This window comes from Equus quagga, chromosome 17 (assembly GCF_021613505.1).
Source record: "Equus quagga isolate Etosha38 chromosome 17, UCLA_HA_Equagga_1.0, whole genome shotgun sequence".
NCBI lineage: Eukaryota > Metazoa > Chordata > Mammalia > Perissodactyla > Equidae > Equus > Equus quagga.
Window position 1 is genome coordinate 6,849,102 of NC_060283.1, and position 22,968 is coordinate 6,872,069.

Genomic DNA, 22,968 nt, shown 5'->3' on the forward strand with positions numbered 1-22,968 from the left:
ACAGCGCTCCGGAGGTCAGGTCTGATGCTGTCCTGTCCCCGTCCTGTGCCCCCACCCCCAACAGGACCTGTGGGAAAGAAACTGCCTCCCGGCCGGGCCCAGGGCAAAAAGAGCCCCAGAGAATTGCCCAAACCTCCTGGTTTCTCTGGTCTCTCCCATGGGGCACTGGCTTCCGGACTGTGCCCTGTGTTCCAGCCCCAGGTGTGAGAAGGAACCTGGACCCACCAGGTCTAACAGGCAGAGGGGGGTGTGGCTGAGGTTAGGGACAAGGATGAAGGTGCCACTGTTGGCTCCTTGTGCCCCTGCCTCCCTACAGAGCTCCTGTTTGTTCCCATTGTGAACTCCAAACCCCTCTTGGGCCTTCGTACCCTGGGAGTCCCTGACCGACCACCAGGACAGGAGAGCTTCACCCGGGTTCTCCATCAACGCTCAGCCGGGCGAGCCCGGAGGGCCGCATCCCTTGATGCAGAGTTAACAGCAACCGCGCAGCCTGTCATCAACTCCCAGGCTGTAATTAACACTCTCGTTACTCCATGTCATAAACCGCACCAAAGTCTGCTGGAAACTGATTTTATTATTAATAAATCACGTGATATAAAAGAATGAGAATATTCAAAGGGCACTTAGTAAAATCCTGCTTTGTCCCAAAGGGCAGGCAGAAAGGTTAAGGCACAATGGATGCTTACAAAACAGGAGAAAGAGGCTGAAGAATAAAAACAAGTGATTTGTGTGTACACACAGACACCCCACATACAGGCTGCCATCAGCACATCGGATAAGAATTCACCTGGAATCAAAACAGTGAGTGGGAGGAGAGACCCAGAGGGCTGGGAGTGGACGGGCTGGGCAGCTAGTGATGTCGAGTGACGCCAGGAGGGCAGACCAGAGGTCCTCTGGCTGCGACATTCCAAAAGGCCAGGGACACCTATTTATTATGACAAATAACAAAGTCCCTGCTGCTGGAAGACAAGCCCACCTCAAAACATCTGGAGTGTTCAAAAGTCACCAAAGGGAGGAGGTGAGTGGGCTCTGGCATCTGGAGACAAGAGGTTCTCGTTTCCTCTCCCACGGTTCTCCGCTGGGAGCGGGAGACAAAGCAAAGCCCTGTGCTGAGCCAGCGTTTCTTTCCGGGGGGGGGGGGGGAACCCCAGGCGCGCCCGTGAGACCCACCACGGAGGAGCCCGCTCCTGGGCCAGCCACAACCCGTGCCACAGCAGCCTCCTACCTCATCCATACTCTCATGGTGGGACTTCCCCAGGCATGGGTGGCCCCAGGGTCAGGCCAGATGGAAACCACAGCGCTGTCTCTGGGGGAAAGCCAGCAGCTCTGTGATGGCGGGCATTCTCTTGAATTGCCCCAGAGTTCACAGGCTTCACGGGACCAAAGCAGATGAGAAAAAAACAAAACTAAAACCTGACACCCAAGGAGGTTTGGGAGCTTCTGGAGGGTGGGTCTGGTGAGCTTGTTGGTCCATAGGACAGCCACCTCCCAGCACAGTGACGTCGCCAAAGGCTAGCAAAAAGGCACCTTCCCTCTGGTCAGTGTCTCCTGCCTGCAGGAGAGGCCTGAGTACGGGCACAGGGGAGCTGGGTCCTGCCTGGCTCCCTCCAGTTCCATCCAGCCAGGGAGGGTTGGGTGGGGGGCCCTGTCTTCTCTGTTCCTGCTGTAGTTCAATCCAGGGAAGCCCCCTGCCCGCTGCCACGGAGCATCAGCCCAGGCTGGCAGCATGGGGTGGAATGCCAGCAGAAGGAATGCGAGGATGTAGTCACCCAAGTCCGGGGAAAAGACCAAAGACGCATGTGGGACCTGCAGGTCCCGAGCCCTATTCCTCAGCTACCTGCCATCAGAGCTGCCACCGGGCACTTCAGAGCAGGGGACAATGTCCCTTGAGGGGCACAGTGAGAGGGGCACAAAACCATGTCCCTGGGTGGGAGGGGGTGGGCGGGGACTGATCAGATGGTCCTGAGACAGCAGTGGGGCCCGAAGTTCAGGGGAATGACAGGCAGGCTGCAGGAGGGGCCCTGCGGAAGCCCCGGCCAGCTCTGCACAGCCCAGGCACCGTCCCAGCCACAGAAGTCACTTGTCCACGCGCTGAGGAAGCCCTCCTCCCCAATGTGAGGGCCACAGGCTGGCCCTGCCCCTCAAGGAGGACAGCGCTGGGCCAGGTCCGGGGGGCTCACTGTGCCCTCCTCCTGCCCGGCACTGCCGCCCTCAGCCCTGCTCCAGGCTGTCGGTGGGCTGCACCACGGTGTAGCTCCCCTGGCTCGTGGAGAGCTGCCGGCCGAAGAAGGACGTGGTGCGCTTCGGTTTCACCCGCTTGATCTTCTCGCCTATCAGGGAATAAGCAGAACGCGCTAAAGAGAGGGCTTCCCTGGCGAGGGGACCCAAGCCCCTGGGAGCCTGGGTTCCGGCTCCAGTGAGAGGTTCCTTCCGGAACCCGTGCAGACCAAGCTCCCCGCTTCACACCCACCAACTTTCTGAGCCTCAGTCCCCCGACCCTAACTCCCACCAGTGACGTGGGTGGGCCGTGTGGTGTGGCCAGGCTTCCACATCAGAGGCAAATCGGGGTTTGATGCTAGCCAGTTGTGGCGTCTGAGGATCTTTGCTAAAATCTGTTCAGGAACAGACCAAAGAAACAAAATTCCTCAACCCAGATAACTGACTGAAGCTGAACCTCGGTAAGATCAGGAGAATATTCTTACAAGTTAAAATTTTCAAGCCAGGTGATCAAGGTCAATGTCAACGGTCATGAATCTTGCTAACACATCTGTGATGGAGGGGGGGTGATGACGATGGCACTTTACCTCTGTGATCTTCCCCCAAAAAACCCAGAACCTCATTCTAATCAGGAGAAAAACATCAGACAGATTCCAGTAACGGGGCATCCTATAACATCCCCCAGCAGGACTCCCCCAGCTGTCAAGGTCATCCAACAAGGAGAGTCTGAGAGACTGTCACAGCCCAGAGGAGCCTTCAAGTCAGGACAACTAAATGTAGTGCGGTGTCCTGGATGGGCTTCTGGGACAGAAAAGCACATTAGGTTAAAACTAAGGACTTTAGTTAATAATACTGTATCAATATTGGTTCATTAATTATAACAAATCTACTTTTTTTTACATATTTATTCATTTATTAGGAAGACTGGCCCTGAGCTAACATCCATGCCCATCTTCCTCTACTTTATATGTGGGATGCCTGCCACAGCATGGCTTGACAAGCAGTAGGTCCGCACCTGGGATTTGAACTGGCAAATCCTGGGCCACCAAAGCGGAGCATGCGAACTTAACCACTGTGCCACATGGCCAGCCCCACAAATCTACCACATTAATGTAAGGTGTTAATTTAAAAAAATCAAGCAACAAAAGAAAAACAGGCAACAAAAATGAATAGTATTCTTGGGGGCTGGCCCCGTGGCTGAGTTGTTAAGTTCACGCACTCTGCTTTGGCGGCCTGGGGCTCACCAGTTTGGGTCCTGGGCGCAGACCTATACACTGCTCATCAAGCCGTGCTGTGGTGGCGTCCCACACGGAAGAACTAGGAATGACTCACAACTAGGATATACAGCTACGTACTGGGGCTTTGAGGAGGAAAAAAAGGAAGATTGGCAACAGGTATTAGCTCAGAGCCAATCTTCCTCAAAAAAAAAAAAAAAAAGAAAGAAAAGAACAGTAATCCATGAAGAAACTAGAAAGGATCAAGGACACAAAAATGGTCCACCTTCACTAGAATTCAACCACCAACTCAAACAAGTTCTCTCTCTCTCTCTCAGGACGTTAAGATCCACAGTGGGTACAGAAGGTGGATGTCATCTTCTCCTCTGCAAGGGGTACAAGTGGGTACACATTTTGACCCAGCAGCCCCATATCTAGGAATTTAACCCGAGGAGACGGTTCAGATTCCAAGTAAGGATTTAGCTACAGGTATGCTGTCTGTAGTAGCTGAGAACCGGAAATCACTATAATGTCTGACAAGAAGGGACTGGGTGTAAACAACCGTGTGCGCCAACCACATTGAGAAAGTCTACAATGGTGCCAACACCAATTCTGTTACAGAAAAGTTATTTTGCTTTTTCTGATTATAAACATGACATGCTTGTGGTAAAAGCCTGAAATGCTACAGAGAAGCACAAAGAGAAAAGGAAAAGTTACAGCAAGCGATCCCCACACTGGGACCCCTCCGTCGCTCCCCCTGCGGAGCAATCTTGCATGGTGCCAACCTATTACCTGGTTCTTTCTACTCAGTATCATTTTGTCGACATCCGCCATTTAAAGGTAGATATTTGTTATTGTGTTAAAAAAAAACAAAACTTTTTTTTTTCTGCTTTATCTTCCCAACGCCCCCCCCCCCCCCCCCCCCCCCCCCCCTATATCTTAGTTGCAGGTCATTCTAGTTGTGGGATGTGGGATGCCGCCTCAACGTGGCCTGATGAGCAGTGCCATGTTCGCACCCAGGATCCGAACCCTGGGCCGCCACAGCAGAGCATGTGAACTTAACCACTCGGCCACAGAGCCGGCCACCCAAAAAAAAGCTTTTTATTTTGCAATAAGTCTAGATTTATGGAAAAGTTGCAAAGGTAATAGAAAGAGTTCCTGCGTATCCTCATGATGTTGGCACCGTGTGTGACAATCAAGTACAGTACATTTGTGCGCGCTGAGAAATGAACACGGTACGGTACTATTAACTAAACTACGGACTGGGGCTCAGCAGCTCTTCCACAAAGGCCCGCTGGCTGTGCCGGGACCCGATCTGAGAGGCCACATTGCATTTAAGGTATCTTCGCCAGCTGCCCTGATTCCACAGCCGGGGTCCCACTGTTTCTGCACCCACACCTTTGATAACAGACATTGGGAGTTTCTAGTTTTTCCATCTGGACAACGCTGCAGTGAACATCTGTGGACGCAGCAGTGAGAAGGGAGCAAAGGGCTCCTAGCGCCAGGCCTGCAGTCCCGATCACAGAGCTCAGAAGATGTGACACTCAGCCCCCAGCCCGTCTCTCAGCCACGTCCTGCTGGCTGGAGGCTAACACACCGTGTCTGGAGTTGCTCTGTATCTCCCTACCCTCCGGAGCTCCCCCGGGGCATGCGTGTGCGCATGTAGACGTGTGTGCGCACATGTGTATACCACGTAGGGGTCACTCACCCTCCTCCACATAGTCAATGGTGGAAAGATGCTGGATCCGGCTGCACACCACGCTGCCCTGCCTCCGCAGCTGGGGGCGCTGAGCAGGAGGTGGCAGGGAGCCGGGGGCCGCGGTGGGACCAGACATGCTCTCCTGGGTGGCGGCGGGCTCGGCAGTGTGGTTCAGCTCAATGCAGTACTCAATGAGGCTGCTCATCAGTTCAGCCTGGAGAGGAGAGAGGGGCCAGGGGAGGCCTGGAGGGTGGGCCACGGCCCACGCCCACTTCCTGTACCCCTGCAGAGCCAGATGAACCTCTGGTGGGGAAGGCAGATGAGGAAACAAACACGTTTATACAAGGGAGGTGGCAGGTGCTCTGTGGGCCAGGAGCAGGGGAAGCGGCCCATCTGAGTGGCTTCAGAGGTCAGTCCTGGTGGAGGAGTAGGGGTCCCAGGTCTAGGGGGTGGGGTGGGAAAGAAAGAGCATTCTAGTCAGAAGGCACAGCCCAGAAGGCTGACCGCAGTGGGCTGGAGTGGTCAGGCCAGACAGGGAAAGAAGCACGGCTGCTATGGGGAGGACAAGGAAGGGAGGAAGAAGGTCCGGGCAGGGCTTCCTGGGCTGAAGGAACCGCATGTGTGTTGGTCGAGAGAAGAACCTGCAAACCCACAAAGAGGGTGGTGGTGAGGTCACGGGGGGTAGGGGGAAGAAGGGGTGGCTCCCTCTGCAAGCATTCTTCCAAAGTGATGCCTTCTCAACAAATTTTAAGCGTGATGCATGTTGACAAAAAAGGTGAAGTGATCAGACATCAGTGGGCACAGTCTGGGCACCATCTGACCGGGACGCCAGGGGCTGACAGATTCACAGAGAGCTGTCGGTGGGTGGCGTCCCTTAGTCAGGCAACACATATTTATCGACTGCCCACCTGTGCCAGCTGCTGCTGTAGGCAATGGGATGCAGTGGGGCCCGAGGCGGACAGAATGCCTGCCAAGAAGAGAACCCACGGCGGGGAGCAGGGTCAGAGGCTCAGGAGGTGGCCCCAGGGCAATGGGGGATGGCCCCTGAGCGATGGAGATGGCGAGGGAGACGTGGCAGGTGTTTGCCCACCCACACTGCAGCCCGAGGCCTCTCTGAAGCAACACAACCCCCCTGGGGAGGGGGAGATGCACAGGGAACTGTGCCCAGCCCAGAAGGAAGAGCCAGCATCCGGTCTCCACACCGCCCCCTTTCCTCACTGGGGGAGCTCCACCAAGCTGGGAGGGGGCTGATGAGCAGGCGGGCAGCCAGGGGGTGAGGGTCCTGAGCTGTGAGCACCGGAGGGAAGCCCTCTAAATTCCTCTAACGCCGTGTGATGCTTTTGAGGTTCAGGGAGCTTGCCGTTAAAACTTAGCTGCATTCAACAAAACTAAATATCCACTCAAGGGCCGAACCCCGGCCGAGCGGTTAAGTTCACGCACTCCACTTCAGCAGCCCAGGCTTTTGCCAGTTTGGATCCTGGGCGTGGACCTAGCACCGCTCATCAGGCTGTGCTGAGGTGGCGTCCCACACAGCAGAGCCAGAAGGACCTACAGCTAGAATACACAACTATGTGCTGGCAAGAAGGGAATGGGATTTGGAGAGAAGGGGAAAAAAAATCCATTCAAGATAAAACTCAGCAACCAGAAGAGAAGGGAACTTCCCCAACCTGATGAAGGGCGTCTACAAAACCCCCCAGCTAAGACTACACTTATTTAGAGCAAGACTAAACGCCGTCTGCTCGAGGGCAGGAGCAAGTCAAGGGCGTCCGCTCGCACCAGGCAACACTGTACTGTACCGGAGGGCTGAGTGACTGCTGGCAGGCCAGGCGAACGAGAGGCACATGGACCAGAAGTCCGAGGACAGCTGTCCCCAGACTGCATAACTGTCTACTGAGCAAACCCCAAAGAATCTGCAAAAAGCTCCTAGAGCTAGTGCGTGAGTTTAACAAGGTAGCAGGATATAAGGGTCACAAAACCAACTGTATTTCTATAGACCACAACGAACAACCGGACACTGAAATTAAAAGCAGTGCCATCTATGGTAGCAGCAAAAAGAGAAGGAAGGAAAAAAAAAGAAAAATACTTAGGGACAAATGTAATAAAAGATGGACAAGATTTGTATGCTGAAAACTATAAAATATTAGTGAAAGAAATCAAAGACAGGGGCCGGCCTGGTGGCGCAGCGGTTAAGTTCACATGTTCCGCTTTGGCGGCCCGGGGTTCGCCAGTTTGGATCCCGGGTGTGGACATGGCACCGCTTGGCAAGCCATGCTGTGGTAGGTATCCCACATATAAAGTAGAGGAAGATGGGCACAGATGTTAGCTCAGGGCCAGTCTTCCTCAGCAAAAAGAGGAGGATTGGCAGCAGATGTTAGTTCAGGGCTAATCTTCCTAAAAAAGATATATATATATATACACATACATATATATATATAAATCAAAGACAAACAAATGGAGGTATACAAGTAAGTGGACTAGAAGTCTTAAAAACATCTCTTCAAAAGACAGCGTTAAGAAAAGAAAAAGTCAATTCCGAGCCTGAAAGAAAACATTTGCAAAACACGTACCTGATAAAGGACTGGTATGCAGACCATAGAATGAACCCTCAGAACTCAGTAAGAAAACAAATAAGCCAGTAAAAAATGGACAAATGATTTGAACAGACATTCCATCAAAGAAGATATATGGGTAGCAAATAAGCACGTGGAAAAAAGATCAAAATCAGTAATCATTAGGAAAATGCAAAGTAAAACCACAATGAGGGCCAGCCCGGTGGCGTAGCGGTTAAGTTCACGTGCTCCGCTTCGGCGGCCTGGGGTTCGCCAGTTGGGATCCTGGGCGTGGACCCAGCATAGCTCATCAAGCCATGCTGAGGCGGCGTCCCAGACAGCACAACCTGAAAGCCCTACAGCTAGGGTATACAACTATGTGCTGGGGCTTTGGGGAGAAAAAAAAAAGAGGAAGATTGGCAACAGATGTTAGCTCAGGGCCAATCTTCCTCACCAAAAAGGATACCTTTAACTAACTAAATAAATAAAACAAACCACAATGACATATCACGACTGTACGATTATCAGAATGGCAAACAGACAGAAACGGACAATACCAAGTGCTGGGCAAGGACACAGAGCAACCAGAACTCTCAGACCTGGCTGGTGGGAATGCAAAATGGTAAAAAAGCCACTGTGGAAAACAGCTTGGTAGTGTCTAATAAAGCCGATCATACAATCCAGCAGTCCCACACCTAGGTATTTACACAAGAGAAATGAACGCATATGGCCACACAAAAGCCAGTACATGAGTGTTTACAGCAGCTTTATTCTCAAAAGCCCCAAACTGGAAACAACCCAAACATCCTTCAGTGAGTGAAGAGCTAACCTGTGGTACCCCCACACGACGGAAGACCCTTCCAGAGTAAAAAGGAATGAACTGACGATACAACACGCGACACAGACAACTCTCAAGAGCCTGAAGCTTAGTGGAAGAAGCAAGTCTCAAAAGGCTGCACACAGAGTATACACTGCAGGGTTGGACCACAATGTGTTTATCTGTCACCGGTGATGGAGATTTGTGTTGTTTCCAATTCTGTGGTTATGACAAATGAAGCTGCTGTGAAAATTTGAGCACAAGCCTTGGTGTGCACATATGTCTTCGTTTCTCTTGGGTAAATATGCAGGAGTTGTATGATAAGTGTATTTATATGACATCCTGGAGAAAGCAAAACTTTAGAGATAGCTAAGAGGAGGTGTCAAATAGGTGAAGAGATGAGTCTGAAATCAGAAGAGAGATGTAGGGACCGGTCCCGTGGCCGAGTGGTTAAGTTCACACGCTCTGCTTTGGCGGCCCAGGGTTTCACTAGTTCAGATCCTGGGCGCGGACATGGCACTGCTTATCAGACCATGCTGAGGCGGCATCCCACACAGCACAACCAGAGGCATTCACAGCTAGAATATACAACTATGTACCAGGGGCTTTGGGGAGAAGAAGAAAAAAAAAAAGATTGGCAACAGTTGTTAGCTCAGGTGCCAATCTTTAAAAAAAAAAAAAAGAAAGAAAGATGTACAAGACAATAAAAGACAATCCCAAAGAAAAATTGCCCAAAAACTTCAACAAACAGGATATCCAGATGGCAAATAAATACACAAAAGGTACTCAACCTCATTAGCTGGGGGGAAATGCCGACTAAAACTATACAGACGTTTGAAGGCTGGTGGAAATAATGCCAATGAAAAAGGGCAAAGGATGTGGGCAGACATTTCACCTCTGGGAAGATACATGGATAGCACATAAGCCGCTCCACCCCTTGACTGCGGTGGTGGTGGTTACGAGGGTGTGTAAACATGTCAAAACTCACTTTTAAAATGGGTACATTTTCTGGTAAATTATACCTCAGTGAAATTGACTAAAAAATAAAGGAAAGAAACATAAGGAGCTATCGCTACTCACTCACCAGCGTGGCTAAAATGGAAGATGCTAGCAAACCAACTGGTGGAGAGGATATGTAGCCACGAGCACTCATTTGCTGCTGGTGCGTGCAAACGGCGAGGGCTTCGGGAACCCGTGTCTACTAAAGCTGAGCAAGCGCCTGCCCGTGCCCCGGCCATTCCGCCCCTGGGTGTGCACCCACACGTGCGCACAGAGGAGCTGCAAAGCAACGGTCAGAGCAGCGCTGTTTGCAACAGTCCCAAACTGCAAAGCCGAGTGCCCTTCAGCAATAGGATGGAAGAGTGACGCCTAGCAAATTCAGGCGCTGGAACACCAGAGAGCGTGGTGCGAGATGGAACCGCTGCTGCCAGCGGCAAGGATGGAGCTCAAGAAGTGGACGCCGAGTGGGGGAAACCAGACAGCAAGGCCATGCGGTGGGGACCCACCGCTGTAAGGTTCAAGCATGCACAGGGTGACTCTTGGGGGGCAGGACTGGGAGGGGGCTTGAGGGGTCTCCTGGGGTCCTGGTTCTATTTGTTAATCTAAAAGCTGTTACATGGGTTTGTTTGGGGAAAATTTGTTGAGCTATGCATTTAGGATGTGGGAACTTTTCTGTACATGTAATTCAATAAACATTTACTTAGAAAAGAGGCCCAGACTAGTGATATCAAAGTTATGAAGTCATCAGCATAAAGGTGAGGAGAGCTGAGTATTCAAAGCCGTGAGAGGGAAGAGCTCATGGACGCAGGGCAGGGAGACTCCCTCGAGAGAGGCCCGGGAAAGGGGGCCAGCAAGGGAAATTGGGGAGAGGCCTGGAGGTTGGAGGGGCCGCCACAGGGCACAGGAGGAGCGTTTCCAGGAGCGTGTGGTCAGGCTGAGTTGGGACGGAGGGCGCTGGGCATTGGGGCTTGGAGCTCGGGGAGTGCAGGGGTGGAGGCTGGCTGCGAAGGGGCGAGGTGTACAGAGAGCAGAGAGAAGTGTGGCTGTGGGGGTCCTAGAGACCCGAGATGGTGGCAGGAGGGGATGTGTGCTTTGGGAGATGGGAGTCTCTGGAGCGTGTCTATGAGCTGAGAGAGGAGAGGAGCCAGGAACTGTCCTGCAAGGGCTGGGTCGGAGGGAGGCCTGGCCTGACCAGGGCGGGAGGAGAAGGGGCGGGGTGGAGGCTGCAGTGGGATCAGGTGCTGGACGAAGGGAGAGGGGGACAAAGGCACGTTAACCCTTCCATGCCTGCTCCTCCTCTGAGAGCACGGATCACAGGGGCCTGGAGGACGGGCAGCCAGTCCGGGCTGCCTGCACAGCACCAGGAGCCCACCACGAGCAGCTCTCTGACTGCGGCTGCCACCGCCCTGATGTGGTGTCTCCAGACCAGGCCTTCCCGACTCGCCAGGGTGGCTCCTGGTCAGCAGAGGTCAGCTGCCCTGGTCAGCAGCCCTCTCACCTCCTTGCCAGCCAGCCTGGAGCCTCCATCGGTCTGGGACCCTCTGAGCCCAGCCTCCCTGACCCCTGGCGTGGGCCACACCCACCACTACCTGCTTGGAGTAGATCTTCAGGAGCTTGTTGACCGGCGTGCCTTCATTGTCCCCGTCGAACTCCAGCCACAGGGCGGACTCCTCCTCCTCAGGGGAGGTGTGGTCCCATGACAGCTCCTGGAAGTGCAGGCCCAGCAGGACGTGCTGGCCAGCGGGAGATGCAGAGTTTGGACTCCCTGGGCAGAGGCCTGATCCCCAATCCCATCTCGCTCGGTTGCCACCAGGAGGAGACACCTGGCTAGGCTATTTACCTCTAAGTTTGTGTGTGAGTTTCTCTATCCAAAGGGGGCTGTGGTCCAGGGAGGCCGAGAACCCCTAACCCATAGCACTTCTCGTCAGCGGGTCAAGCCCCTGACAGCTGGGCCGGCCACATGGGGGAAGAGGCAGGTGGGGAGAAGAGCTTTTCCGTGAGATCAGTTGGGCAGCATCTCACCGGGAGGTTCAGCTGGGCCCGGGATGTTGGGGCACAGATGCCCAGGAGGGGTTGAGGTCCCTCTCTGGGGACAACCAGAAGTCACCCAGAAGTTTTCTGCTGGTCTAGGAGGGACTCCTGCCCAGGTGCAGGAGGCTGCCCCACAGGGTGGGCTGCTGACATCAACTTCTACAGGGGCAGCCCAGAGACAGCCCAGGAGGGCTCCCAGTTGTGGGGCTTTTCTGGAAAACCACCAGCTAGTCTCCACCAGGCCCTGCCAGATTCCCTCCACTCAGAGGCGCTAATCCTAGCTGCGGCCTCCCCGTACCCTGGCCATCCCCCTGCCTAGCACACTGGGCAGAGAAGCTGGTCCAGAGCAGTCCCAGGGAAGCCCCCAGGATGACAGTGGCCACCCACGCTGCCCTGCCCCCAGGCCAACCAGAGGCCCAGGGGAACCCGGAAGGCCTGCGTAAGGACCCCACTCCCTTCCTCTCCACTGAGGCCCCCCCAGGTCCCACCCTGGAGGAGCCGGAGGTACCTTCTCCCTGCTGTCGATGACATGCACGCCCTCCAGACTGATGGCTATGGCCACTGGCTTTCGCCCACCCCGGTGTAAAAAGCCCTGGGCTGGCTTGTCAACTTCACCATGGAAGAAGGCACACCTAGGGAGGGGAGGTGGCGTCAGCCCGTGCCCTCCAGCGAGTGCTCCGGCCAGGCCCTGTCCCAGGCAGCTGAGAGGCTGAAGCTGTTCGGGTGACTGAGGTTAAACAGAAACCCGTCCCAGGCGAGGGAGAAACTGAGTGGGGGCGAGAGGAAGGCTTCGTGGAGGTGGTGGCATCTGAGCTGGTCGTGCAGGACAGGAGCGTTTCAACAGGTGGGAGGGGGAATGGGGTGGCACAGAGAAGGGCAGGCGCCACAGGCAGAGGGAAGAGCATGAATGGGGTGTCGGACAGAGCAAGTTACATGCAGGGACTGGCAGGAGCCCAAGGACTCGGGGCTCCAGGGGTTGGGGCTGAGGCTTCTGGAGGTGGCCAGGCCACATCAGGGCTGGGAGAGCCCCGCTGCCCATTGCCCGCCAGGCCAAGACCCTTCAGCAGCGAGAGGGTCAAGGCTGCCCCTGCTTGGGGCCCAAAAGGGTGTGGGGGCTGCCCAAGGAAGCAGCTCCAGGGCTCAATACTGAGACGGCGAAAGGGATGCAGTGGCCTTAGGACACCAACCCACTGAGCTGCCACCCTCTCCCTCCTGCCCCACCATGTCCTCTCCCACTCCTGCGGCTGCCCTGGCCTCTCCCGGCTTGCACTTAGCTAAGCCAGAGGCCTTGTGAAAGCCCAGCAGTGACTGCCTGCCCCTGCGCAGCGTGACAGGCCTGGAGACCAGCGCCCGCGACCTCAATTCCCGAGAGCAGCCCCACTCCTGTCCCTGCGCCTGGACTTCTACAGGCTCTGTGATGGCTGGGACTGGACTCCACTGTCCCCAAGGAAACTGATGGAACCAGAAGAGCAGTCACTGGCCCATCCTCATCTCAATTTATCCCTCTTGACTGGATCGTCCCTATAGCACGGCACCTTCTGCCCAACGGAAAGCAAACACTTTTGTCCCCACCACATCCACAACTGCTCCTCCACCTTGACTCCCTCTCCCCACGCAGCTCCTCGAAAGAGTGGGTCGCACTCACTGTCTCAGTCTTTTTCTCGCTCTCCTCCACCCACGGCCACCTTCACGGTGCTGGAGCCAAGGTCAACCATCAGCCACACACGACATGTTGAGCTTGACCTCGAGCACAGCATGGGACGCTGGGTCATTCCCCCTCAACATCTCCCTTCGCTTGGCTGACACAGACCCTCCCGCCTTGCTCTGGGGTCCTTCTCCCGCCTGGTCCACACTCGCCTCCTTGGCCATCTCTTGGGGCTCCCGGTTTCAAACTCCATCCATGTGCTGAAGACACCAATTACCGCCCGACTCTGGACTCAGAAACCCAAATGCCCACTCGGAATCACCACCCAGGTATCTGGCGAGTACCCCAAAATCAACACATCCAAAACCAAGCCCCCGACCTTCCCTGCCAGCTCCACCCGGCGTGGTCTCATCTCAGCTGATGACAACGCCATCCTCCAGCTGCTCGGGCCAGAAGCCTGGAGTCCTCCCTGCCCCTCTCATTCACCTCTTCCACTGCACATCCATCCAGCAAATTCTGCTGACTCTGCCCCCAGCGTCTCCGGAATCTGACCACGTCTCACCTCCTATGTCATCACCACCTGGCCTGAGCCACACTGCCCCTTTGGAGTATTGTCACACCATCCTCACTGGTCACCAGGCTGCTGCCCCCACCCACCTGTCTCCCTCTCCCCTACAACGGTGGCTTTACCAGACAGGGATTATAGTCTCTTTGCTCACTGAGGTGTCACCAGCGCCTACACTGCAGGCACACAGTAGGTACACAAGGGCTGTGGGCTGGACGCTGACTGTGTGAATGAGAGAGCTGGCTGCGGGGAAGGTCAGCAGGTCCAATGACCAAGTGACTGGGGCAGGTGAAGGAGAGGACCAGCCCGGGGTGTCCTGGCCTGTGACAGGAGGAAGTGGAGGACAAGTGTCCAGCTTGGGACCCGTGGGGCCTGAGGTGCTGACATTACGACACACCTCGTGACAGAGCTCAGCTGGGGCAGAGTTGGGCTCACTGGCTGCCTGTCCTAGCAAAGGCCAAGAGAGACTGCTGGGCTGTCAGGGGAAAGCGACGGAGGAGACCCAGGGCTGTGGCTGCCATGACGACGACACGAGGGAGCGGCTCACCCGTAGAAGGGCAGCTCGTGGCACTTGAGGAGGTAGGCACGGTAGTGGGTGCTCAGGGAGGCCTCGTGCTCGCCGACTACTTCCGGCACCCTGCGGTAGGCATTCAGCAGGCCCTGCTCGCCTGTCCCAGCCTTGGTCCCCCGGCCCCGGAGTGCAGCGAAGAGCCCGTGGCCCCGCTTACAGAGGTGGGCAGGGAGGAAGGAGTCCAGCTTCTCCCTGTGGAAGAAGGAAGATGGGCGCTCAGCATGAGGGGCCCCAAGGCTGGGAGCTGGCCAGAGCCACCGAGGTCCTGGGGGTGCGGCCACGCTCACAGGGGAGGGGAGGGGAGGTGAAGTGTGGACATGGCCCGCCAGGGACCCCACTGCCACGTTCCCAGCGGCATGCTTGGCTGATGAGAGGCCTGAAGGAAACGTCGGGAGACAGAGATAAGAGTGGAAACCAGGCCCAGCCCGGGACCAGACTGGCAGGAGGGCTTCAGAGCAACGTCTGTGTCACTGAGTCGGGAAGGTTTGGTTTCTGAACCAGTGGAATTTCACAACCAAAAACTGGGACAAGTGAGCTAGAGCTATGCATGTTTTGTTCTGCCAAATAAAGATGTAAAGAAAACACAACCTCCACGCCATCAGCACAGGTTCATGAAAGCAAGGGCATCTTCCACCCCCCACACACAAACTAGGAAAGCACCTTGGTGGAACCGCAGTTTCCCCATCGCGGGCAGCACAGTGATCCTGCGGGCCGAGCACTGGCCGTTCCAGGTGAACTGCAGTTGGACACTCAGTCTTTGCACAGTGAGCACCCTCTCTGAGCCTCAGTTTCCCCATGTATAAAATAAGGACACTAATCCCAACTCATGTGGAAGGGCTGGCATGTGCCTGGCCATGCGCCTGGCATCAAACAAGTTGAGGTTGTCATTTTCACTGAAGAGGGGAGGGGTCCCTGCTGGGCTTCTGGAGGACCAAACACCGCATGCCATGGGGAAGGGCAACGGCCCAGCGGGAAGGCTGACACGAGGAAGGAACCTGTGCTAGCCTGGAGGGGAGCAACTGCAGAGCGGCATGAGGACGGGTGTCCAGAGGCTGCCCATACCCCTTAGGGCTACTGTTGGCATTTTCATCATTTGTCCCCCTACATCCCTTCTCCCAGCAACAGCTCTCACTTCTCATTTGGAAATCCAGCCTTCCCCACTTTGAGCTCGTGGCAGGCCCCAAGGGAGGAGCTGGGCCTCAGCCAATCAGGGCCCTGGTCACTGTGTCTCCTTTGGGTGGACCTGGGACCCAGCATCCAGTCATCAAAGTGAATCTGAGAGCTCTGGTCATATAAGGAAAGAGGCCTCTCCTTGCCAATGTGCAACTGCTGCGGCCACCTGGCCACTGCGAGGCGAGAGCCTACCTGAGTACAACCTAGCCCACAGAGGACACACCGGTGGGTGAGGAGAGCAAGGACAGGGGTCCGGAGCCCCTGCACCTTAACTACCCCGGACCTGTCCATTACTCAAGTTGACAAGGTCCCTCAATCCAAACAGTTGGACCTGGTTTGCTGTCACCTGCAATAGGAAGAGACATGCCCATCACGAGGGCCAGCATCCCCAAGGCCACCTGTCTCAAGCAGGCTCAGCTGAGAGCCCTCAGGCTCCACTGGGCCAGGGGCAGTCCCCACTGGGCCCCAGCGGTTAGTCACCAGGCACAGGGCCCTGTCTCTGCACGTCCTCTCCCCTGGGGTCTAGAAAAAGGCTGGGCTGAAAGTTCATTTTCTTTGGAATTATATCTAAACCTCAGGGTCATCGTCTACAGAGGTGAGAGCCCAGCCTGGTCTGTTTCTGGGGCAGACTGAATCCTCGTGACCCAGAGCCCTGCCAATTCACACGGCAAAGAGCCCGGTTTCTCTTTCTTGAGGGAGGGGCCGGAAGCGCAGAGCCGGGATGCTGGAGTGTCTAGAGAATGAGCGTCATTCTGGAGTCTGGGACTAAGCTGGACTGTCACCGGTGACTGGGAGTGAGGATTTGGTCAGTCCCCAGCTATGACCCCAAAAGAACAAGCCCAACTCCCTTCTGACCTCAGACGGAAGCTGGGCTCCACCCTCACGCACATCCGGGGCTCCTCTCACAGATGTCACTTCACCAAGTTTTCCGCTGCCCAGGCCCTCAGCCCACAGCAGATAAGGAAAAGGAGGCTCAGAGAGGCAGAATGACGCACCCAAGGTCACACAGTGTCCACCAGCCCTGGGGCTGAGGCCTCCGGACTCCAGGACCTTGCAAGACCACTTGTAAGCAGCATTCTGGGGCAACTCTCCCCCTCACTGTGCCCCTGCGTCAACTCACGCTGGCCCTCACCTCAGGGTGCAGGCAGCGGGCAGGCCAGGCTGGTAGGGCCCGAGCTGCACACGGCACACCAGGGCACCCAGGGCCTCGCAGTCCTCGAGGTCACACGGGTACCGAGCAGCCAGCACGTTGCCCTTGGCCTCCTCATAGAGCAGCCGAAGGACGTCCTCGTCGTGGATCTGCAGGCCGGGGTGGCAGGGAAGGCCGCTCAGCTGGGCCGCAGCACCAGTGTCCAGGGGTCTGGGGACAAGGGGAGGCTGGACACAGGGCCCCAGACTGGGCGGGACTGCCTGGGGCTCGCCACCTCACCTGGAGCTCCCGCCGCCTTGGGAAAAACACGTTCCTTCGGAACTGCAGGGCAGGCTCATCTGGGGAGAGAGGCTGGGATCGCTGCCTGGCCGCCTCGCTCAGCCAGCCAGCCCTCTCCCGACTGGCCCAGTCCCCAGTCCCCACCCCTCACCCACCACGACTGAGAAAGCCCGAGGGCTGTCCAGAGAGGGGGCTGCGCGGCTTGTCTCCATGTGCTCACTGTCCCCCCGGCCCTCCCTCTCCCGGGTTCCCCTCAGGGATCCCTCGCTCCCCTGCCAGGAGGGGCTGACTGAGCCTGGGGGACCCCCGAGACAGGCACACGCAGGCGGCAGCACTGACCCATGGCCACGTCGTCGTCCGGGGCGTCGGTGAAGCGCAGCAGCAGTTCTGGCCACTGGCGGCCCAGCTTGTAGGGCTGGTGCTTGGGCTTCAGCTGCACCTCTGCAGGGAGGGAGGGCAAGCGGCCCATGGGGCCTCTGACCAGCGCCACTGCCGCCCACCAATGACGACAGCGGCGGCCACGGCCAATGCTAACTGAGCAGGCACTAAGCGTCCAAAACCATTTCAGGTGGTTTTCGTGCATTTGCCCTGCAACAATCCTATCCTCATTTCACCCATAGGAAAAAATGAGGCTCAGAGAGATCAAGTTGCTTGTCCAAAGTCACACAGCAAGTGAGAGGGGTCAGACTCCAGGCACAGCAAGCCTCTGACTGTTCCTTATAGCGCCCAGGGTGGGCTGGAACTGAGAGGCTGTGGCAGACAGGTGCTGGGGGGACCGTGGTGCCATTAGGAAGCAGAGCCCGAAGCTGGTAACTGAGACCCAAAGCCCGAGGGGCTGCTCTCTCCTGCTCCTGCTGGAGCCTGGGCCTCCCCATCGCCAGCCCCAACGCCCACCCAGCATCTCCCCTGGGAGCTCTAGCTGACCCTCCATCCTGCAAGCTCCTTGCCTCCATGGCCCACAGGCAGCATGCCATCCAGCGCCCGCTTCATTTCCTTCTCTCACTCCGTCTCCTACTCTGCTCCTGCCACTCGCACCTTCGTCAATTGCTTGAACATTCCCAGCTTGTTTGTGCATGGAGCCTTTGCACTTGCTGTTCCTCGTGCCTCAGACACCCTTCCCTCAGATCCTCACATGGCTGGCTGTCATGGGTGTCAGTTCAAATGTCACCTTCCCTGGACCCTTAACTAAGGCAGCCTCTCCTCATCACCTGTCACACCAATCGCACCCTCATGTGATTGCCTTTACAGCATTTATCACTAGCTGACATTGCCTCACCATCCAGGAGCAGCTCTGTCCTGTTCACTGCTGTGCCCCTGACCTGTCGCGACCCTCACCATGGATCCGCAGAACGACTGAATGCACCCCTCAACTCCGGGCTGTCAGCCAGCCCCAGGACTCAAGTCCCCAGGCCAGGAATGACAACTGTTTTCATCTCACACACCAGCGCCCACGGCTGGTCTGAGAGGTCGGAGGCCATTTCCAAGTCCATCCAGTGATGAATGAGGATGGCTGCCGGAGTGGGGGAGGAAGCGCAGGAGGGGGAAGGGCCATATGCATGCCATGTACCAGCTACCACTGCCTTCTGACCCTTCTTTCCCCTTTACCCCTTCTGTCCTCCCATCAGAGGGCCAGGCACCTTGTCCCGCCAGCCTGATGCCAAGGGTCCTGGCCTCTGCTCTTTGGGTTTCCATCTGGACCCTAATCTTAACCCAAAACGGCAGCCACAGCCTCCACATTGGCCGCCCTCCCTGCCTACAGCCTCTTCCATCCAACCCCATGTTCAGTTTCTTCACACTCCTTTCTTCTCCCGTCACTTCTCTGATCCTGATTTCCTAGCGGCCCTCATTTCCAACCTACATCCTTGGCCACAGCCATGTGTCGCCACCCCTGCCTCACCACTCGCCAGGAGGGGAACGTGCCATTTGCAGGCTCTTTCCATCTGGATGTTCACAGGACACCAGAGCTAGGAGGGCATCCACTTTACAGGTGGGAAACTGAAGCCCAAAGACAGTGCCCGCTCGCGGCCACCAGAAGGAGCGGCTAAACCAGAACCAGAGTTCCACCTGCCGAGCCTCCTGCACATGCTCTGACCTGGGAGGTCCCTGAGCACAGGGATCCCTTCAGTCCTGTTCCATGTTTATCCCCAGCGTCCAGATCGCTGCCCAGCACGAGGGGGGCTCTGCACACACTTGTGAGATGAACCAGGTAACTGACTAGTGGGGACCCCTGACACCCTGTGGGGGAGGTGGATGCGGGACAAGGGTGCCCTTCCTTCCGCCTACGGCCCAGCCCTGACCAGCCTTAAACCCTGAGCCCCAGCAGCTCAGAGGACTCCCATTATCAGAAGTGTGTGGTCCCACACACATCCAGATGGGGCCTTCCTGCCTGGAGGCTGTCACCCAAACAAGACTGGCAGTCCCTGGAGCCGTGTTCCATGCAGAGTGACAATGGCATTGAGAAGGTCAAACCCTCCCAAACATCCAGCTTGAAGGGCGGCTCCAGCGATGGCACCCCCTCCCTGCCTCACAGCCCTGGGGCATCTGTCACTGGTGCACCCACTCTGGGGGGGTGAGGGACAAGCGTTCTGAGGGTCCAAATCAAAGCTGAAGTGGCCTTTCAGCCTTTCTGAACCCAGCCTGGGAACAAAGTGGGCACTGACTGGAGGGGGTGGGGCCCCAGGGTGACCCAGCAAGCCACACAGGCAGTCCATTCACCTTCTCCTGAGGGGGGAGCAGGAATGTGAGGAGGAGGGAGTGGGGGCGGAGGAAGTGGGAGGAGGCCGCAGACTGCCTGCTGGAGGGACCAGGAGCCTGAGGCAGCACACGGGACACCACCCCCAGCTTTCCAAAGACATAGGCCAAAGGGGCCACGGCCCCAAGCAACGGCCGAGAGGGTGAAGGAGGGGCAGCTGAGCTTGGGGGAGCGGCCGGAGGAGACTGGTCAGCAGGAAGAGGGTGGGCGAGAGCAGCAGCTGGGCAGGAAGCTCCAACTGGCCAGTGGGGGTGGGGGACAGGCGCTCCCTCTCCCACCAAGCCAGCTGGTATCCTCCTCCCAGCGGGGAGCACAAGCCCCAGGGGCCCTGGGAGAGGACAGAACCACTAGGGGCCCCAGGCACCCGTCATCCTCTTCTTGCCCCTGTTCCTCTGTAAGGCAGGAAAACATCTAAGCTCCGAAAACATGTTTGGTCTTGGCACCAACTGGAGCATCCTCTCCCCTGGCCCCCTTCCTGTCCAAGTAGCAGGCTAGAAACCCTATTCAGAGGCCTCAGGGAGCTCCCACCCTCCGCCTCCCCCAGGCTTGAAAGTCTGGAGAACCGTGGCCCCGACTCCCACCCATCCCCGCCTTGGGATCTCAGCCCAAAAGGCAGGACACAGTGGTCCCTGGGCCAGAAACCAGAGAAGTCGGGTTCCCACGTGACCTGCTCTCCCTACCCTCAGGAAAAGCCTCCTCCTCAGGGGTGGCTGCTTCCTGGGTCTGGTCCCCTCTTCCTCCCTGTCCCCAAAGAGCAGGATGCAGTTCAAGGAGGCCGGCTGGGGGGCCAGCCAGCTTCCCTTCTGACCTCGGTCCTGCCGCTCACTGGTCCCACCACTCCGAACCTCAGCCTCTTCATCTACAAGACAAGGCTGAGCCGCGGGCATCAGGTGAAAGTCTGCTCGCCAAAGGCCAGCTCAGGTTGTGGCACAGACCATGTGCTCAGTGAACACAGACCCCTTCCCTCCCTGCCCCCCAGTCCTGCTCCTCCTGATGACGCACCTGGGTCCAGGACCACTGAGCCTGAGGGGCAGGCTCGGGCCTCCTCTGCCACCAGCAGAAAGAAGGGGCAGAGGAGCCGGGCATTGTCTCAGGGCTCTGGGTCCTGAAAGTGGTGCACGGCTCCAGGACACACACAAATCCCATCTTCTCCTGATGCAGAGCGGCCAGAGGTTCTGGAAGCTGCCCCCTCCCTGCCCAGTGGTCAGCGCCTTTCCAACCCTCCCACCTGCCAAGCCTTACCCAGCAAAGGGGAGACGAGCCACAGCGCGAAGGCCTCCAGGGCGATGTCCGGGAGCTGCAGGACCTCACGGACAGCACGGTGCAGCTCGTGGGCACTGAGCGAGGGCAGGTTCTCCACAGCCAGGGGCACTACCGTGTCATCCGCCAGGTACACCAGCACGTCAGCTGCTGCAATGGAGGCAGGCGGGGTCAGCTGGGCCCACCACCCAGGCACAAGCCTACTAACCAGGCACCTTCCACCCTCCACCGGGGCTGGAGCCCCCACCCTACACCCCTTGGGGTGACCAAGGCTACAACTCCAGAGGGAGAGTCCTGGTGTCCCCAAAGGACCCTGTGAAGAGTGCAGTCTGTTAGGACTTACTCAAGACCCTCAAACCATGCAGAAACCCAGCAACTCTGGCCCCACCCTAACCCCTACCAGCCTGGGACCGGGGAGAGCTAGTGACCCACTGTCCTTAGCCAAGTCGCTGCCTCTCTCTGGCCCAGGCTAAGATGGAACCAGGATTCCTAGAGTCCTCTCAGGGCAAAGCAAGTTCCAGGCCTCAGCTTCCTGAGGACTTTTCAAGGCTCAGGACTCAGTACCATGGCCTTTCAGGACAGTCTTAAACCGGCCAGGAGAAGTACAATCCAAAATGCTGAGCAATCCCTTGTGACCGCCTGTGGGATTCCTATTTGGAGCCCAGAGGCAAAGGGAGACCCTTGGAAGAGCAGCCAGATTCAAACCCCTGGAACTGTGGGTGCCGTGAAAGGGCACTGAGCTGGGAGGCCAGGACGCTCGGGTTCCGATCCTGGCCTGGCCTCCCGCTTGTTGGCTGACTTCGGCAAGTCAGTATGTCAATTGCCTCATCTGTAGATTATCACTAAGACTCCTCCCCTCAAAGAATGGCTGTGAACCAAATGAGGAGAAGCCTGTGAAAGGCAACGGTGGGGTTTATCACTAACACAAGTGAGGGCGCTTTTCAGATGTCCAGTCTGTTCTGCTCTCACAGCTACTTTCTTGAGAGATCACAAAATAATCTCCAGGAGGCTGAGATTCAGACCCACTTTTCAAGTAGGGAAAACTGAGGCATGGAAGGCTCCAGTACCCTGTGACTTAACCTGCCTAGGGCCCAATTTCCTTCCCATAAGATGAAGATAATGATCCTTGCTTTCAAAAGGCTGTTTGTGAGAAAGTAAACAAAGAAAGGGAGTGTGTCACTTTTCATTCATGAGATTCTATCTGAATTTCAGCTACGTGAGACACGCTCATTTTACAAAGGAGGACAGAGAGATTCAAGAAGAGTCCCCAACTTGGTCAGCGCCTAATGACAAAACCTAGGTCCTCTGAATGACTTCTGTCACTTTTTCATGCTTCAACATACCTTACTTGTTAATGAATACAGAAAATTCTTTTCGGTGAAAGAGATGACAAGCCAGGGCCACTTCCCCGGGGCTGGGGCCCCAGGAGAGTATGGCGAGGAGGAGATGGGGACAAGGACCCACCTCGGGCTCCCACGGAGGACACACTGCTTCGATGGGACCGCTCAGCGGGGCCAGGATGCCCGGCATTGCCTTCCGTGCCGTCCATCTGCAGAGAGAGAGAAAGAGCAGTGACTTGGGGTCCGGGGATGGGAGGTTGGGGAGCCCCTCAGCTCTCACTCAGGGAGGGAGGGGTCCTAGACTGATCTGCGAAGGTGAACCACGGTGCCCGGGGGCACTAGTGTGCAGACTAGGGAGGTGGGGGTGGGAGTGGGGGTGACAGCCGACTAGAGGTCATGGCTGACAGGAGGGGTCAGGGCCGCGGTGGTCAGGAGCGGGGTCGGAGCTCGGCTTGCCGGGATGCAGGCAGGGCAGGGCGCACCCCCGGCAGGGGCGGGAGCCCGGACAGGGCACCATCGCGCTCTCACCTCGCAGAGACGCAGAGCCCGCTGCCTCAGCCCGGGCTTCTGCCCTGACTGCGACCCCTCACTCCCGCCCCGCCGCCCCCCGGCTCCCGCCCGGACTCCAGCTCCCGGGGCTGCGACGCGGAAGCTGGGGCGGAGGAAGCGCGGCGCGCACGGCCCCGCCTCCCCGGCCCGCGGGAACC

At 57.0% G+C, this 22,968-nt stretch overlaps 1 protein-coding gene across 2 annotated transcripts; it reads right to left on the reverse strand.

Annotated features, from left to right (window-relative positions):
* Window positions 1-556: 556 nt before the first annotated feature.
* FRMD8 (FERM domain containing 8) lies at window positions 557-22,929 on the reverse strand. Of its 2 annotated transcripts, XM_046644435.1 has the most exons (11): window positions 22,790-22,929; window positions 22,386-22,470; window positions 20,904-21,071; window positions 17,249-17,350; window positions 16,910-16,968; window positions 16,613-16,779; window positions 14,284-14,499; window positions 12,035-12,158; window positions 11,085-11,228; window positions 5,140-5,344; window positions 557-2,330 (listed from the first exon to the last, which is right to left on the reverse strand). In XM_046644435.1, the coding sequence occupies exons 2-11, from the start codon at window positions 22,468-22,470 to the stop codon at window positions 2,212-2,214; spliced, it is 1,389 nt and encodes a 462-aa protein (XP_046500391.1). In that variant the 5' UTR covers window positions 22,790-22,929; the 3' UTR covers window positions 557-2,211. The 2 variants fall into 2 exon arrangements, with proteins under 2 accessions (XP_046500391.1, XP_046500392.1); XM_046644436.1 differs by lacking the exon at window positions 557-2,330 and having other exon boundaries at window positions 5,202-5,433.
* Between the last annotated feature and the right edge of the window lie 39 nt (window positions 22,930-22,968).

Bases quoted from the DNA above. Each gene is read 5' to 3' on its own strand.
- FRMD8 (XM_046644435.1), bottom strand. From the start codon at position 22,470: ATGGACGGCACGGAAGGCAATGCCGGGCATCCTGGCCCCGCTGAGCGG. The intron at 12,159-14,283 runs GTGAGCCGCTCC...TCCCCTCCCTAG, and splicing joins CACGAGCTGCCCTTCTACGG to GTGTGCCTTCTTCCATGGTG. The intron at 11,229-12,034 runs GTACCTCCGGCT...CCCGCTGGCCAG, and splicing joins TCATCGACAGCAGGGAGAAG to CACGTCCTGCTGGGCCTGCA.